The 14,900-nt window shown below is 45.9% G+C and overlaps 1 protein-coding gene across 1 annotated transcript; it reads right to left on the reverse strand.

The window, feature by feature from the left end:
* Positions 1-2,404: 2,404 nt before the first annotated feature.
* Positions 2,405-6,023, reverse strand: LOC120840697. The gene is made up of 4 exons (XM_040501278.2): positions 5,923-6,023; positions 4,281-4,977; positions 3,790-3,992; positions 2,405-3,051 (listed from the first exon to the last, which is right to left on the reverse strand). Exons 2-4 carry the CDS (start codon positions 4,584-4,586, stop codon positions 2,571-2,573), a joined length of 990 nt encoding a protein of 329 aa, XP_040357212.1. The 5' UTR covers positions 4,587-4,977; positions 5,923-6,023; the 3' UTR covers positions 2,405-2,570.
* Between the last annotated feature and the right edge of the window lie 8,877 nt (positions 6,024-14,900).

Below are 14,900 nucleotides of genomic sequence, written 5' to 3' on the forward strand. Positions count from 1 at the left end.
GCCTCCTCGAGAAGGACTTGGCGTTCAGATTTGGGATTTCGACCTCTACAGTGTCACGACTCTGCATCACATGGATTAGCTATCTCTATCAGCACCTGTCACGACTTCCCCTGTGGGCGACACGGCAGCAAGTGGACGAGGATATGCCACCTGCTTTTACAGAGCAGTACCGAACAACAAGGGTGATCCTCGATGCAACAGAGATCAAGTGTCAAGTTCCGACCAGCCTCGTTCTTCAGTCTGCAAGTTTTTCGACATACAAGTCGTCAAACACCTTTAAGGGACTTGTCGGGATATCCCCAGATGGAACTGTGACATTCGTGTCGCAGCTTTTTCTGGGGTCAATGTCAGACAAAGAATGCGTACGGCAGAGCGGATTCCTGGCACTCCCCTTCGATGAGAATGACTCGGTAATGGCTGATAAGGGATTTCTGATTTCTGAGCTCCTGGGGGACATCAATGTAAGGCTCAATATCCCCCCGTTCCTTGGCCAGGGGACATTCACAGAGAGCCAAGTTAAGGAAACTGAGAAGATTGCATCACTGCGTATACACGTTGAAAGGAGAATACAGCGAATCAAGAGCTTCCATATTTTTGATCGAGCCATCCCTCTCTCACTCGGCCCAGTAGCAAGTGAGATATGGACCATCTGTACAATTCTGACGAACCTTCAGAGCCCCCTGTTACGCCAGCATGAAGATGGAAGCAGGGACGCAGATTAGCTGCGTGTCTTTTGCGTTACTTGTGCATATGTGTTTAAGGACATTGGCAGTTATGCCAGATAATAAAGCTTTCCTTCAACTTGTTTGTGCGTGTTTTACATACAACTTCTATCAACTCTGGAACACAGCACAGCAGAGTGTGTGTGAATACAAGAATGTAGCTTTTCACATTTTAGTCATTAAGCCTAGTGTCGAGCATATGTTACCGCCTAGGTTAGAGCGCTGTATATGTGCATTTCACTACACTGGTATTTAGACCAAGATTTTAAATCTGAAAGACAAGGAGAACAGGTAATCAATTTTTTCATGCTCAGTAAGCTTAGCCATACTTGTTACCCTCATATCAGATCGTAATTTTGAATGTGGACATAGCTCAGAACACCCTGGTGCAATGTTCTATAGACAGGCACAGGCTAAGCATGTGCCAGAGCCTCTGCCTCCAGTGCGAGCGTTCTACCTTGGCACTGTGTTGCGTCAACTTCAAGCGTGCAGCTGAAACACTACGAGGGGTAACGAGCACACGTGTTAAGCTTCTGGTTCATTCTTAACCTGTTCCCAAGGCTGTTTTCAATCAAAGGTGTTGAGGCAAGAAAAAGCAGACTGCATGTGGTGCTGCTGTCGACTACTGGAGCTTTGCACAAAGAAGTGTCTCTGTTAAGAATGCGCAAAGCAAGTCCTTTTAATGATAGCGTTCGAGCTTTATTCGAATCTCGGCCGCTGGGCACCCCAGTCTTCCCACGCTTCCCTTGAGCAGTCTCAACCGAGATGCTGCTTCGAGCAAGCCGGCCCTGAAGGATAAAGCGGCTGCAGTTGGTGGCCTGCTGTGTACCACATCGGCCCCTTAAACAAAACAAACTGCAAGCGTCAAGCCCCCATCCTTATCCGTTTTGAGAACCTCGCAGAAGGAAAATTGTATTTATGACCTAGAACCCCTTTTAGAACACTAACCCTGGTAACTGACAATTTTATTTGTTTCATTTGCTATAAAGTTGATACTCCTTTTCCAAACAAGGGCAGTTTGTTAGTGACATAGACACAAGTGCTGAACTCTCAGCTAAACATTTATTGGAAACACGCCACTGCACTATAGTCGCAGAAAAGGATAAGGGTAAGGATAAGAGCAAATGCCACACGAAACATAAGAATAAGTGATTGTGCAGTTGCCATGGTTCACGTGGTTTCACTGACCTCTGGAGTGGTTTACATCGGGCAAACAAGTTTGAGTGAAAATGAAAGGATGCACAAGAACGACTGATCGCTTCGATCCATGACAGGGGCGTATAGTTCACAAATGTCATCCCGTTTTCGAAAACATCACAGTCATTGAAAGCAGAACAGACGCAACAGTCAAAATTGTTAAAAGTCGACGCAAAAAAGGCGTGCGTAGATAACTCTGTTGACCATACTTATGCTCATTTACATAGAAAAGACATTGCATTCTTGCACATATGTTGCATTCAACATGATTCCCCACTTGCCCCCTTGTTCCGTCTACTTCATTTCACTAGACTTCATCTTTCTTGCGTGATGTGTACATTTATCTTTTGATAACAAAAAAGAAGCCCTCTCATAAATCTTGTTGACATCTGCAAGTGTTCAGTAACAATTAAGTTCCACATCATACAAGCTTCACAACCAGATTGCTTCACACGTCCTAAAGATGGCCTTAATTTGAGTTTCTACTTTTTTTGTGAATTTTGACTGCAATATTATAAGACAGCCATTTGAACATATATATTAATTGACACTAAAATACAAGAGTACACAAATGAATGCAGCATGAAATGTCATATTAGTTGGACAATGTTCAATGAAAACATTCAGGCCACAAGTCGCATAAGTAAACAATTATGTGCGACTTTCGGACAGGTATGGCAGCAAAACAGAGAAGTAAAACTTGTCTAGTGTAGTTTTACATTCTAGCCACTTCTCTTGAGAAAAATAAATTCTCTCAACAATCAAAAACTTGTGGGAATAAACAACGAAATCCCCCCACAGCAGGCCAGAAAGCGCCATCTGACCCAGAATCTGGTAGTAATACCTATGTTCCCGGTTCAAGCGGTACACCCCTGAAGTATCCTTCACCATGTAAAAGTCTACCGCAGTCTCGAGGCCTCCATCCTTCAATGTATAAGGACATTTCACCTCGACAACCCCATGAGCAGTTGCTTCGGTCGGGTCCCATGTCGTCCTGTCAGGAGACGCTCCGAGCCAGGGGCAGTCAGGTTGAACAACAATGCCGCAGTGCGATGTCTGGATATCATGTCCCAAGACCCGCAAGGCACTCTCGTAACGTTGCACAGCCGCTGGCTCGTACTTGATACCGTGTCTATTGGGAAAAAAGATTAATGCGTAGGTGTCACAAACCACTGGTCTGGTAAAGGCGAGCGGGTTGAACATGAATACGTAAAATTGAAAGAATAAAACACGGAGGACAAGCACGGGACAACCACGAAAGAATGTGGTTGTCTCGTGCTTGTCCTACGTGTTTTATTCTTTCAATTTTATGTACGTGTCACAAACCAGCTGCCACAAAAGTATCAAAATAGGACTCCGCTATATATGAACACCTAACAGATCCTCATGCATTCCGAGCGACTTTAGTCACGCCAACTAACCAGTCACAGTCATCGCACGCATGGATCAGACATCTACATTGCAGGCCTGGATCATAGTCACAAAGTGGGCATTTCATTCTGGAGCTCTGACACATTGTGTGTGTCCGTCACCCCAAAGTATATGAAATTACTAGAATCGGTAACTTGCATCTGTTGACTGTGCACCGACTGTCGTCCTCTTTGTGCAAGTGTTGGTAACCAGACACTTTCTACTGTTTAGCTCTTGTACAAGTTTCTTTTTCTCACCATTCTCCTCTGTAATGCCTCTGTTCCCTACAGTACAGCAAATCAAATCAATAAATTGACGAAGGTAGCGCCAACAAAAGAAACTGAAACCAGAACCTTGCACTGTCGATACCCAGCATACACGTCGGCAGCTAGGGACAGCATAATATTGACATTATCGGGTGGAACACTGCTTGTTCTCTAGCTGGGAATATACAAATTACCTGACCGCACGGACGTGCGAGATGTCCTTGGTTGATGTCAGGTTGTTGAGGCCTTTTAAAGACCAGCTCTCGCGTGTTGCAACTTCCCCGAAGGATGACGCTGTCAGCCTGTTCCGTCGGGCTGCCCTCCATAGCGGACTCTTCGACTGCTGCCGTGTGTTTTTCTCCAAAACTGTGGCTTGAGTCGAAGTCACCAGCAGAGACTGCAAAAATAGCAGCCTTCGTAAGTTGTGAGAAGCAGTGAAGCCTTACAGGTGACATGAATCAATATTAGGAGTCATTTTTACATACTCTACACAAGCATACTGGCATAAGTGTGAAACGGGCATACTTGCAGCCAATACCACAGGGCCCGATACTTGTATGTAGCAGTGATTTTTACAGATAGAAGTGGATTATTTCTTCAGTCTCTCCTCGACTAAGCTTGCTGAGATCACCAAGACAATCTAAGTATTGTGCTGTAACTGAACTGCGCTTAACAATAATGGTACCTTGAGAAGCAGGTCCTGTTGCAAGGGAAAGTTGTGCCCGGAGGTATCCCAGGCCACGCCGGACTCAAAGAATGCCGGGTCAGAAGGCAGTGCAGTGGTCCTCCTTTGTACGAGGCTCAGTTCCGGGCTGATATATGTCTCATATCCAAATGGAACGAGTGAGTGCTGGTACGATAGGGGACTACCAACAGGAGCCAGGCCAAACCTCGTTTCGACAGAGTCCGCAGTGGCTTCTCGAAGGCGCTTGGCAAAGGGCGTGACATCACTTGAACAACGATCCGCACCAAGTTTTCGAATGGACAGCATTGTCTCATTCTGGTCCAACGGTTTTCTTCGCGCATCGTAAAGTTTTGAAGAGATGGGTACGTCACTGCCATCTTCTCGAACACTTCTCCAGTCGACAGACTGTAGGCTTGTCGATGCAACTGCCTCTCCCCGTGGGCGGCGCCACTGCTGGGGCAGCTCAGTACAGGCAACAACAGGCGGAGCTTCAGCATAGTCCTTAGCTCGCAGTAGAGCCAGAAGTTTCAGAAGGGCTAGTGAGTGATTACACACACCACTAGTTCCAGCGGCGCATTCGCAGCTTGCATTGCACACAAGTCCACTGTAGAGGATGCCACAAGAAACTTGGTACGGCCTTGAATTCTTCTTCTGGCTTCTAAAGCAGCTTGCCTTTACACATACTTTGGCGGTGGAACTGAAATAAATTTGAAAGAATCAAAATTAGAAAATCAGCATTCTTGTTTTACATATTTTTGTTGCATAGAATGTGTTCCGAGGAGACAGTCAGCATTCGGGCTTCTGCATTTTCACTGCCTCTGGCACTCAGCTGTGTGGAAGTTATGCCACCTTTCACCCTGTAATGGCATTATGCTGAGTTGTAAACAAAGAATATGTGATTACTCATGCTTAGAAATGTGCAATGCTTAGGGTTCAATCTAAGACGTTCACTAACCAGCTCGCCAGCATACTCTCACTTCCGACAGTATACGGTCGTATGCCCTACGTGCTTTTATTGATTCGGGAACCTTCATGGCGTACACGTCGATAGTTCATACAATGTGCCTAGGCCTGCAGCGTAATACATGATTGGCCGTCGCCGCGAAATCTAACGTGCCGGCAATGAGGACAAGACGAATGAATTAGACAGCTTGCACTGTGACTGGTAGAACAGCTAATCCACAGTATGGTACTATCGGAAACAATATGAGCGTCAACGCGCCTCCGCGGCGACAAGCGGAGGCGCATTCACGCTCATATTGTTTCCGATAGTACATGGCGTGGAGTAGCGAAATCCACCGACACGACGGAACGAGCGACTCCCGTCTTGACTTGGCCCTTTAGCCCCGCCGAAGAACCACGTTACTGAGTTTCGCAACGTTACGTAAACCAAAAACAAACTCCGAAATAAAAAGTACAGCATTCCGTTCCCCCTGCTTCCATCTCAAGCGCAAGCGAAGTCGAAAGCGTAAGCGGGCAGCATGGTACCTTTAACGGCACTTGGACGGCACGACTGCGCACAAAGATCGCTTACGGCGTTTTGCTCGAACTCGTAGCTTTGGCTTCGCTCATACTTACGGCCAAACGGAGTATAGAGATAATATGATGCATGTCAAACTCCCAAGAAAAGAATAATGCTCACCTCGACACTCGAATCGACGACGGGTCTATGTAGGCTTCCGTCACGAACTTGTAGCTTCGTGCAGCCTGACGGCTCGACCTCAACCTGGACGTGCGGTACGATTCGACTTTATCTCCATCGAAGCTCTGGGGTATTTTCGATAGACTCGTGCTCCACGATGAAGCTCCTGGTTCTGTTGAACCGCTGTCAGCGGTTGGTCCACAGTCAGCTGCAGCCATCGCTTTCGTGGCGACGCCGTAGTAATGGCGTCGAGTAACTTTGCCAAGGTTGCTTGACTGACTTTCGGGAAGGGCCTATTCACAGGGGAACACGTGTGCTGGGGTTACAAACCGCGTACCCAGAAGGGAATCCTCCCCTATGATTCGGCGCATTCGAAGTTGGTGAAACGGAGCATTGCGTCGTCATGTCTAGAGACGGCAATTGGAAAGTCATGTCACCATGCCATGCACGACAGCCTCTGTAGTCAGGTCAAGAGACTTGGAACTGCAGGGTATCCTACTTCCCTTATGCTCGCAGTGGCTGAAAAACTTCTGAAGAAGTTCAGGGGCAAAAGCCAAAAGGACAAGCAAAAAAAGAGAGCAAGACCCCACGTGATGCCATACTTACACAGGGTGTCACACAATATTAAAAAAGTGGCGGAAAGGTTCGAGGTACCTCTGGTATTCTCAGCACCACGTAAACTGGCTCAACTATGTCCGAGGATAAGGGAAAAAAACAAAGATAAGCGGCAATGCACAGTGAAGCACGTAAACAAATACGTGGAATGTGCGGTGGGCGTGGTCTATAAAATTCCATTGGGCTGCGGCAAGGTTTATATAGGCCAAACCGGAAGGTGCTTGAATGAACGGTTGCGCGAACATGCTTTATCACTGCGTTCAACAACAGGAGCCCATTTACACATACATTGCAGAGATTGCCGCTGCATTCCCAACTTCCAAGGCACTACAATCGTTGGGAGAGGTAAAGAAAAGGTGGCGAGGGAGGTACTGGAGGCTCATATGATAAAGAAGGAATGTCCTGATAAGTGTATCAGCCAACCCTCACTTTTCCTTCGCAAAAAGGAAGTGGAATTTATTGACACGTGTGGTGGCCGAGTCATTGATGACTAGTCACATTTGTAGTATTTGTGGCTTTCCCTGGTTTTATTTTGCTGTTTCTATTTTTTCCAATAAAAAATTCAGTTGATAGTCAGCGCTCGTCCTGTTTGCCTCTCCGTCTTCGTATTTGTCTTTATTGTGCGCTTTCACTACTTTCAAAAAGGCTTGTGTCGTTTTGGTCCCGGGCCAGGGGCCCGTTTAGAAAAATGATTAAAGTCCGGGATAATTAAGTTAATTATTTTTTGCGTAATTATTTTTTAAATATTGTGTTTAAGGGCATGGTTTCAATTAGAAAATTGCTAAGCATCGTCGAAAAACAGTAAACCAACAAATTGCAGAACGATAGAAGGCCCGCGCATCATTTTGCGGCTTTCTGAAAAACCGCACAAATTCACCAGGTTTTTAAGTTTCGGTTTGCTATCGGAGCGCATCTCGGGCCTGTCGGCACCGCGCCCCATGGTGAGATAGTGCAACCAGCCTCTGCTGCGTCGCGCGATGACAGCGCAGCAGAGGCTGGTTGCACTGTCTCTCCGCCAGGGCCGAGATGCGCTCCGATAGTAAACCGAAACTTAAAAACCGGCGAATTTGTGCGGTTTTTCAGAAAGCCGTAAAATGATTCCAGAACGATAGAATTTCCAGATTCCAGAACGATAGAAGGCACTTCTATCGTTCTGGAATTTGTTGGTTTACTGTTTTCCGACGATGCTGAGCAATTTTCTAATTGAAACCATGCCCTTAAGCACAATATTAAAAAATTAATTACGCAAAAATAATAAACAACTTAATTATCCCGGACTTTAATAATTTTTCTAAACGGGCTCCTGGCCTGGGACCGAAACGACACAAGCCTTTTTTGTTGCGATGAGTAGTTTTTGCAGGAGCGATTTGGCCTGAGGTGCTGTTCTGTCCGTCCCTATGTTTATTCTTTCTGTTTTTAATTAATTATCCCGGACTTTAATAATTTTTCTACAAGGGCCTCTGGCCCGGGAACAAATCGACACAAGCCTTTTTTTGTTGCTATAAGCAGTTTTCGCAAAAGCGACTTGGCGTGAGTTCTCAGAAACACCGTATATATATATATATATATATATATATATATATATAAAGAGTGACGAATGTTGACAAATGCTTCCGTTGATATATGGGCAAAAGTGATGTGCGCAGACACAGCAGCCGTAGGATGAAAAGAATAAAATTCTAATTTAATGGCGAAAAAAGTCACGCAAGAAAAAAGGGTGAAGTGCCGAAAAAAAGTTGTATTAGTTTACGGGAATAATGAAGACTAGGCACAAGAGCGCTAATTACGCGGGAAAGAAACTTTTAAACAGGACGGAGTAAAAGTCAAAGTTAACACACAAGAACTTACAAAAAATGAATTGTTAAATGAAAAATAAAATAAAGAATTGAAAATAAAAAATGTATAAAAAATAAGAAAAGGGCCTGACGTCCGTCGAAGTTTCGGCAGTGGCACTGCCTTCTTCAGGACGGGAGCCCACATGGCGTGGTAGGTTAGTTTTATAAAATATCTAGGGAGAGGGTTAGTAAACGCGAAAGTTCGAAGGGGTTTGTAGGGTAGGGGAAACACGTGGGGGACGAGTCCAATTTTGTCGCGATGAGGGAGGCGGTTCTGGGTTTGTTTTTTCACAGGTGCGCTGGTGGTATGGAGGAGCTCGTAGGGAAGGGGAACACAGAGGGCAAAGTCCAATCTTGACGCGATGAGGCATGACAATTGTAGGTTCTGTTTGTCGGTGCATTGGTAGCAGAAGGAGCTTGCCGGGAGAGGAAGCGCCAGGGGGTATGAGTGGACTCATACCCCCTGGCGCTTCCTCTCCCGGCAAGCTCCTTCTGCTACCAATGCACCGACGTGGACTCATACCCCCTGGCGCTTCCTCTCCCGGCAAGCTCCTTCTGCTACCAATGCACCGACAAACAGAACCTACAATTGTCATGCCTCATCGCGTCAAGATTGGACTTTGCCCTCTGTGTTCCCCTTCCCTACGAGCTCCTCCATACCACCAGCGCACCTGTGAAAAAACAAACCCAGAACCGCCTCCCTCATCGCGACAAAATTGGACTCGTCTCCCACGTGTTTCCCCTACCCTACAAACCCCTTCGAACTTTCGCGTTTACTAACCCTCTCCCTAGATATTTTATAAAACTAACCTACCACGCCATGTGGGCTCCCGTCCTGAAGAAGGCAGTGCCACTGCCGAAACGTCGACGGACGTCAGGCCCTTTTCTTATTTTTTATACATTTTTTATTTTCAATTCTTTATTTTATTTTTCATTTAACAATTTATTTTTTGTAAGTTCTTGTGTGTTAACTTTGACTTTTACTCCGTCCTGTTTAAAAGTTTCTTTCCCGCGTAATTAGCGCTCTTGTGCCTAGTCTTCATTATTCCCGTAAACTAATACAACTTTTTTTCGGCACTTCACCCTTTTTTCTTGCGTGACTTTTTTCGCCATTAAATTAGAATTTTATTCTTTTCATCCTACGGCTGCTGTGTCTGCGCACATCACTTTTGCCTATATATATATATATATATATATATATATATATATATATATATATATATATATATATATATATATATATATATATATATATATATATATATATATACATATATATATTTTTAAATCCTGTTATATTTTTATTTTAGCTCTACGACCGAATCGTCCTTCTATGCTTTTACCGCAAACTCGTTGGCAGCGGAGGTAAAATAAAAGGACCGTGTCTCGCCGTGCATGCATATGACTATACAAACTGAAGGTAGTTAATTTATTTGTCGACGTGCAACTAAAGTCAATGGTCGCAAAACTAAGAGACACCGACGAAAAAAAAAAAAAAAGAAAGAAAAACCTTTTTGAGCTGAGGAGTCAATCTCGATGATACTCGAATCAAGAATTGCAGCTTACCGATGAAGGTGATCAAGCAATCCGATTAAAGAAAAAAAGAGATGAAATCGTCTTGGATCGCGACGTTTGCGCTCTAAACATGCCGAATCAGGCTTAGGCTAATCCAATTGTACGCTTCTTAACGGCGCGCTGGTGGATATCTCTGTCACGTTCGCGAACATAAATGTTCCATTTTTAATTGGTCGCCTCGTGTCTGCGCTGCGCTGCCCGTTCAGAAAATCGGATTATCGCCTACGGGGGGACTAATGGCTACCCGAAGCGACAATGCTAATCTGATTACCGGCGTTAATTCGGTTTTAATACGAAGCATGCCCCGAGGCTCACAAAAAATGAACTGTTTTTGTTTAGGTAAAGGCGCCGGTATTTCTTTTCCTTTTTTTATTGTGGCCAACATTGGTTGGAAACCCGAATGCTATAAGACCGGGATTCCATTCGCCGGAAGCTAGAAACGATCTGTCTTCATAGCAGTCTAATAAACTTGCCGCATTTGCGTTGTTTTGGCTTATATAGACCCTTTTCAAAAGTGCACGCCATCTATTGGCTAGTGCGACAAATGTCCGAATCCGCCGTTGTTTGGTACTCTGAGCATCTCTTTGACTCCGAGATTGCGTCCCCGTCATACGTGAGATAAGTCGGTTCTGCTCGTTTCGAGAACGAGTGCTCCTTATCTGAAAGCTCGGATCCCATCGCGGCCTTCGTGCCTGGGAACTAGCGACAGCAGGTGTTGCTTGATCGGGTTTCGAAAAAGATTTTATTAGCGGAATATCTATGTCTGGCGATTTTTTTACCTACCTTATATTTTTGTATCTTATTTTATTGCTTGATATTGCTTTTGAAGAGGGTTTATTGAATGACTACTATCGTCTTACCTCACATATATATTTTATGTATTTTTTTTACATATATTTTTTGCCTCACTCTCTTGCTCGATGGGGTTTTGAAAAGAGTTTATTTACGGTAGGTTTAAAGCACGCGATATTTTTTCACCTCACCCAATATTTTTTTTTCATCTCATTCTATTGTTTTCTTGCACTTCGTCCTTCACGGCGCCCTACTACAAGAACAAAGCCGAAAAAGGGGGGCAGCTCTAGGAAACAAGCTCTACCGAGAACAGGCGAGTCCACGTAAGAGCCCTCCAAAGCGTCCTTCGTTATCGAAGCTGCTCTTGCGCGCTCTGATTAACTTACCATAGCAACGACGCATTAAGTTCGCTCGAGCGGCATTGCGCATGTGAGGAGGATGCCTGCACCTCTCAGTGAGAAAACTAAAAGCCTAGCCGACAACTATACTTTAGTTCGGGAACTATATAGGAGAGCGCCGTTCTTTTGTCATTGTTGTTTTTGCTTCTTTTTTTTTTTTTTTTTACTGCAGTTTGGCCAAAATATTGGTTTGGCTTTTGTTATTCCGTGTTATTTAGTTTCATGGACTCCTCCAAAAGTATCAAATTTTTCCTGTTTCTTTGCTTGTTTTCGGCGGTAGTTGTTATTGGCGAGATTTGCAGCGGATCTGCGAAGAAGTACGTGACGTTGCAGTGCTGTGGTGTGACATGTCGTCGATGCGTTCCGTGACATCACAGTGTCTGTCTCGTAGATCGAAGGCGGTCTCAGGGCGCGTGGTCAGTCCGCGCTCTATTTCAACGTGACGGCACGAGCGCCCGAAAGCTCCCGCTAGCAACGCAAAGCTCTTGCGAACGATCTGCCGAAGAGGTCCCTATCTACTAAGTTTTAAAAGACCCCCCCCCCCCCCTCCTCCCAACCCCCACGCTTTGGGCCCCTTAAACAATTTAGGGAGCCGCACTGCGCATGCGCAAAACGTGTGCGCGTGCCCGGCGCGACGCCCCGAAATCTTTGGGAAGCACAAAGCTTTATTACGGCGATAGCTGTTAGTGGGACACTTCGCGTTTTTGCGTCGTCGACCCCGCTCCATATCGACGCAGGTCATTTGCGGCACTCCGCCAAAACGTCCCACGGGCCTCTGATAACAAGATGACTAGCAAGACGGATAACATGCATGGTTACGCATGCAACGCGACAACATGGATGGTCACTAACGCAGACCCCACCGGGGAATCTGGCAGTGCACTGGGGTAGGTACCCACGTGATTGAGAATTATCACAAACAACGATTATCGGGAGATACGCAGATAAAACTGCCTTAGAATTGTACGATGCATTCTGTATAAGAAAGCAAGGGGAAAGCAAGTGCGTTAGTGCCCTGTCAGTGCACCTGACAGATAGGGATTTTTATAATGCGTTAGCATTAGTACCCACAGGACAGGGAAAAGTTGACGGCGTCCATCTGTTGAAAAAACAGTGGAAAGGGAAGCGCGTCGCGTAGAGAGGAGGAGAGTAATGAAGGTCGAAGGCGAGAGGGGCGGAAGCCAATGCGCGCGCGGATGCTGGGACGAGCCTGAACTTGCAGATGTGCGGAGCGCGTATGCCTTGGTATGTGCTACAAAATGGAATGTGAACCAACGACTAGCGCTGGTCCAAGTACGTGGTAAAAAGAAGACAAATAGTGAACGAAGGAGACGGGCTGCCAAAACCGGCGAACAGTGAAAGCAGCGTCTGGCAGGTAAGCGTGAGAGGCGAGCGAACGAGTCTGAGGAGCGGAAGCAGCCCCTAGATCGGCTGGCGGAAATGCGGCCAGCCGAGCTAGACATTGAGCGTCTCAGAGCCCGAGAGGAGACCGCGATACTCCGCTACCACACCACACCACACCACACCACACCACACCACACCACAGCACACCAGACCTAACCTAACCTAATACCCGTGCCACACGGGCAACTCGAATGTCATTTAAACGAATGACATTTGAGCGGACGGCCAATCCACGCGCTACAGATTGCGAGCTGATTCGCCGATCACACAAATGTCATTCGTAGTAGTAAATGGCATTCGAGTTGCCCGTGTGGCACGGGCATAACCTAACCTAACCTAACCGGCGTGATTCATGTTAAGAGAGGGCATGTACTCATCTTGTACCCGTTCAGGTGCGAGGTAGGCAACGGCAACAAAAAATTAAAGGAAGGTTCTTTGGTGGATCCTGATGCAATGCGTGGCCATGACCCTTGAGAGACGCCACACACGTCGCCCTTTGGGAAATGCTAACGAAGCCATAAACAGGCAGCCAGAAATAACAGAAGCAAGAAATCAAGCCAAAAGAGAAAGTGAAAACTGAACTGCGAAAGGGTCAGCATCAGCGTTTACCAGAGGGGGACGGATGTAGCGTTTCTTAAGGGTCATGCTAACGCATTTCCTAAGAATCCACCAATGTATCTTCTCTAAATGAAGAGCGATAAAGGCTGTATTAATAGAGTGTGTTTGCTTCAATAAACCTTCATTTTGATGGTGCACTTCGTCTCGTCTACTTCCTCATCCCTGTTTATTCGGGGCTTTTCGTTCAGCCCCTCTGGCTATTTGGACCGAAGTGACGTACGAAAACACGTTCCCCTTTTACGCAGACAGCTGAAATGCTCTCTACTTAATACGCCCTCATTGGCACCAAAACGCTAGGGAATTTTCGTTCCGTGTGTTACTCGGATTAGTAAGGAGCGCATGTGCGAACTCTGAGGTGCGCGCTCGCCCCTCTACCGATCGCTCACTCCCTCTGGTCCGAAATGACGCTTTAGCGGCTCCAACCTCACCCGTCAGCTTCCGTATGTGTTTCACATTATGGATTGAGTAAATGTTTACAATTTATATTTATTTATTCACTCGAAAATACCGCAACATTGCATGTGGTCAATGCAAGAGTGGTTTGAAACCCCCTATTCTAAAACTCTCTTTAATCCGGTGTGTTCAGAAAGTTAAAAAAAGTATCTGCTATATTTAGTCGGAAAATGCCTGTATGCTTTGCGGTTGTGTGGAATACTCTGTGTGCAACTGTGCAGCGCTGAAGCTGCTGCAATACCCCCTAGAAGACAAGGCCTGAACCTCCCCCCTCTCTACGTCATCACTAGTGGATCCACGCAGCGCGACCTAGCTGGCTTCGTGCGGCGTCTCACAACAAGCGCGACGCTATGCGGAGAGGAAGCCTCTTACACGGTAGTTGCGGTGACGTCACAACGACGCCGAGCTCCGATTGGCTTTCAATGTAAGAATATAGTGGGTCGACTCCAATGCTAGAGGTCTTAAGGTCTGCCCACTATTTTTTTTTTTTCCAATGAACCAGTAAAAGTTTGGCGTTCTGACATCTTCGCAACCCCTGTGCAAGAAGCAGACGAGCTTGCGCTCCGTATAGCACACCAAGACGGACGCGGCTGCCACCTTGTGACGTTTCGCTTCGAGCTTCACCATGTCTGCCGCTAGGGATGGTGAGGGAACCACTAACGATGACGTCATACGCAGGCCTTGTCTCCTATACTCGTATTCACACATAAAAAAGAGCAAGTATGGAGCATTCATCGTACGTTGCGCGAAATAGCTCTTACAAGATTTGGTTGTCGGAGGGTTAAGAGGCGAGGCTTTTTGGCGTTTGAAACGTGTACGTCTTGATAGGAATACATATGTAGAATATAAAATGTAAGTACATATATCTGAACTCTACACATAAAGAATTCAATTAGTATTGCTCCTTGAAGAGTCTGACTCTTTCTTTTTTTTTTTTACTACGGTACTTGAGATGAAAACGAGGACAAGTGGTCTATTGACCGTTGCCATGGTTATTTTTTTTAACCCGAGAAGGAACCGGATCTTCTTTTGTGTGTGTGTGTGTGTGTGTGTGTGTGTGCGTGTGTGTGGGCGCGCGTGTGTGTGTGTTTAGCGAATGCTGGTCGCCGCAGCGGCATTTGTCTAGTTCAGTATGATTTCTCAGGGGATTCCTGTGTAAATGTCACTCTCGTCTTTTTACTTTCTTTATTTTTATTTATGTGAGCTGAAGTTTTGCTGTTGGATACCGGGTATACGGCTTTTTTAGGTGGGAAGCTTCCCACTAGGATATCAGGCACCAGGGGACCCA

This window comes from Ixodes scapularis, unplaced genomic scaffold, assembly GCF_016920785.2.
Source record: "Ixodes scapularis isolate PalLabHiFi unplaced genomic scaffold, ASM1692078v2 PGA_scaffold10__122_contigs__length_95168666, whole genome shotgun sequence".
NCBI lineage: Eukaryota > Metazoa > Arthropoda > Arachnida > Ixodida > Ixodidae > Ixodes > Ixodes scapularis.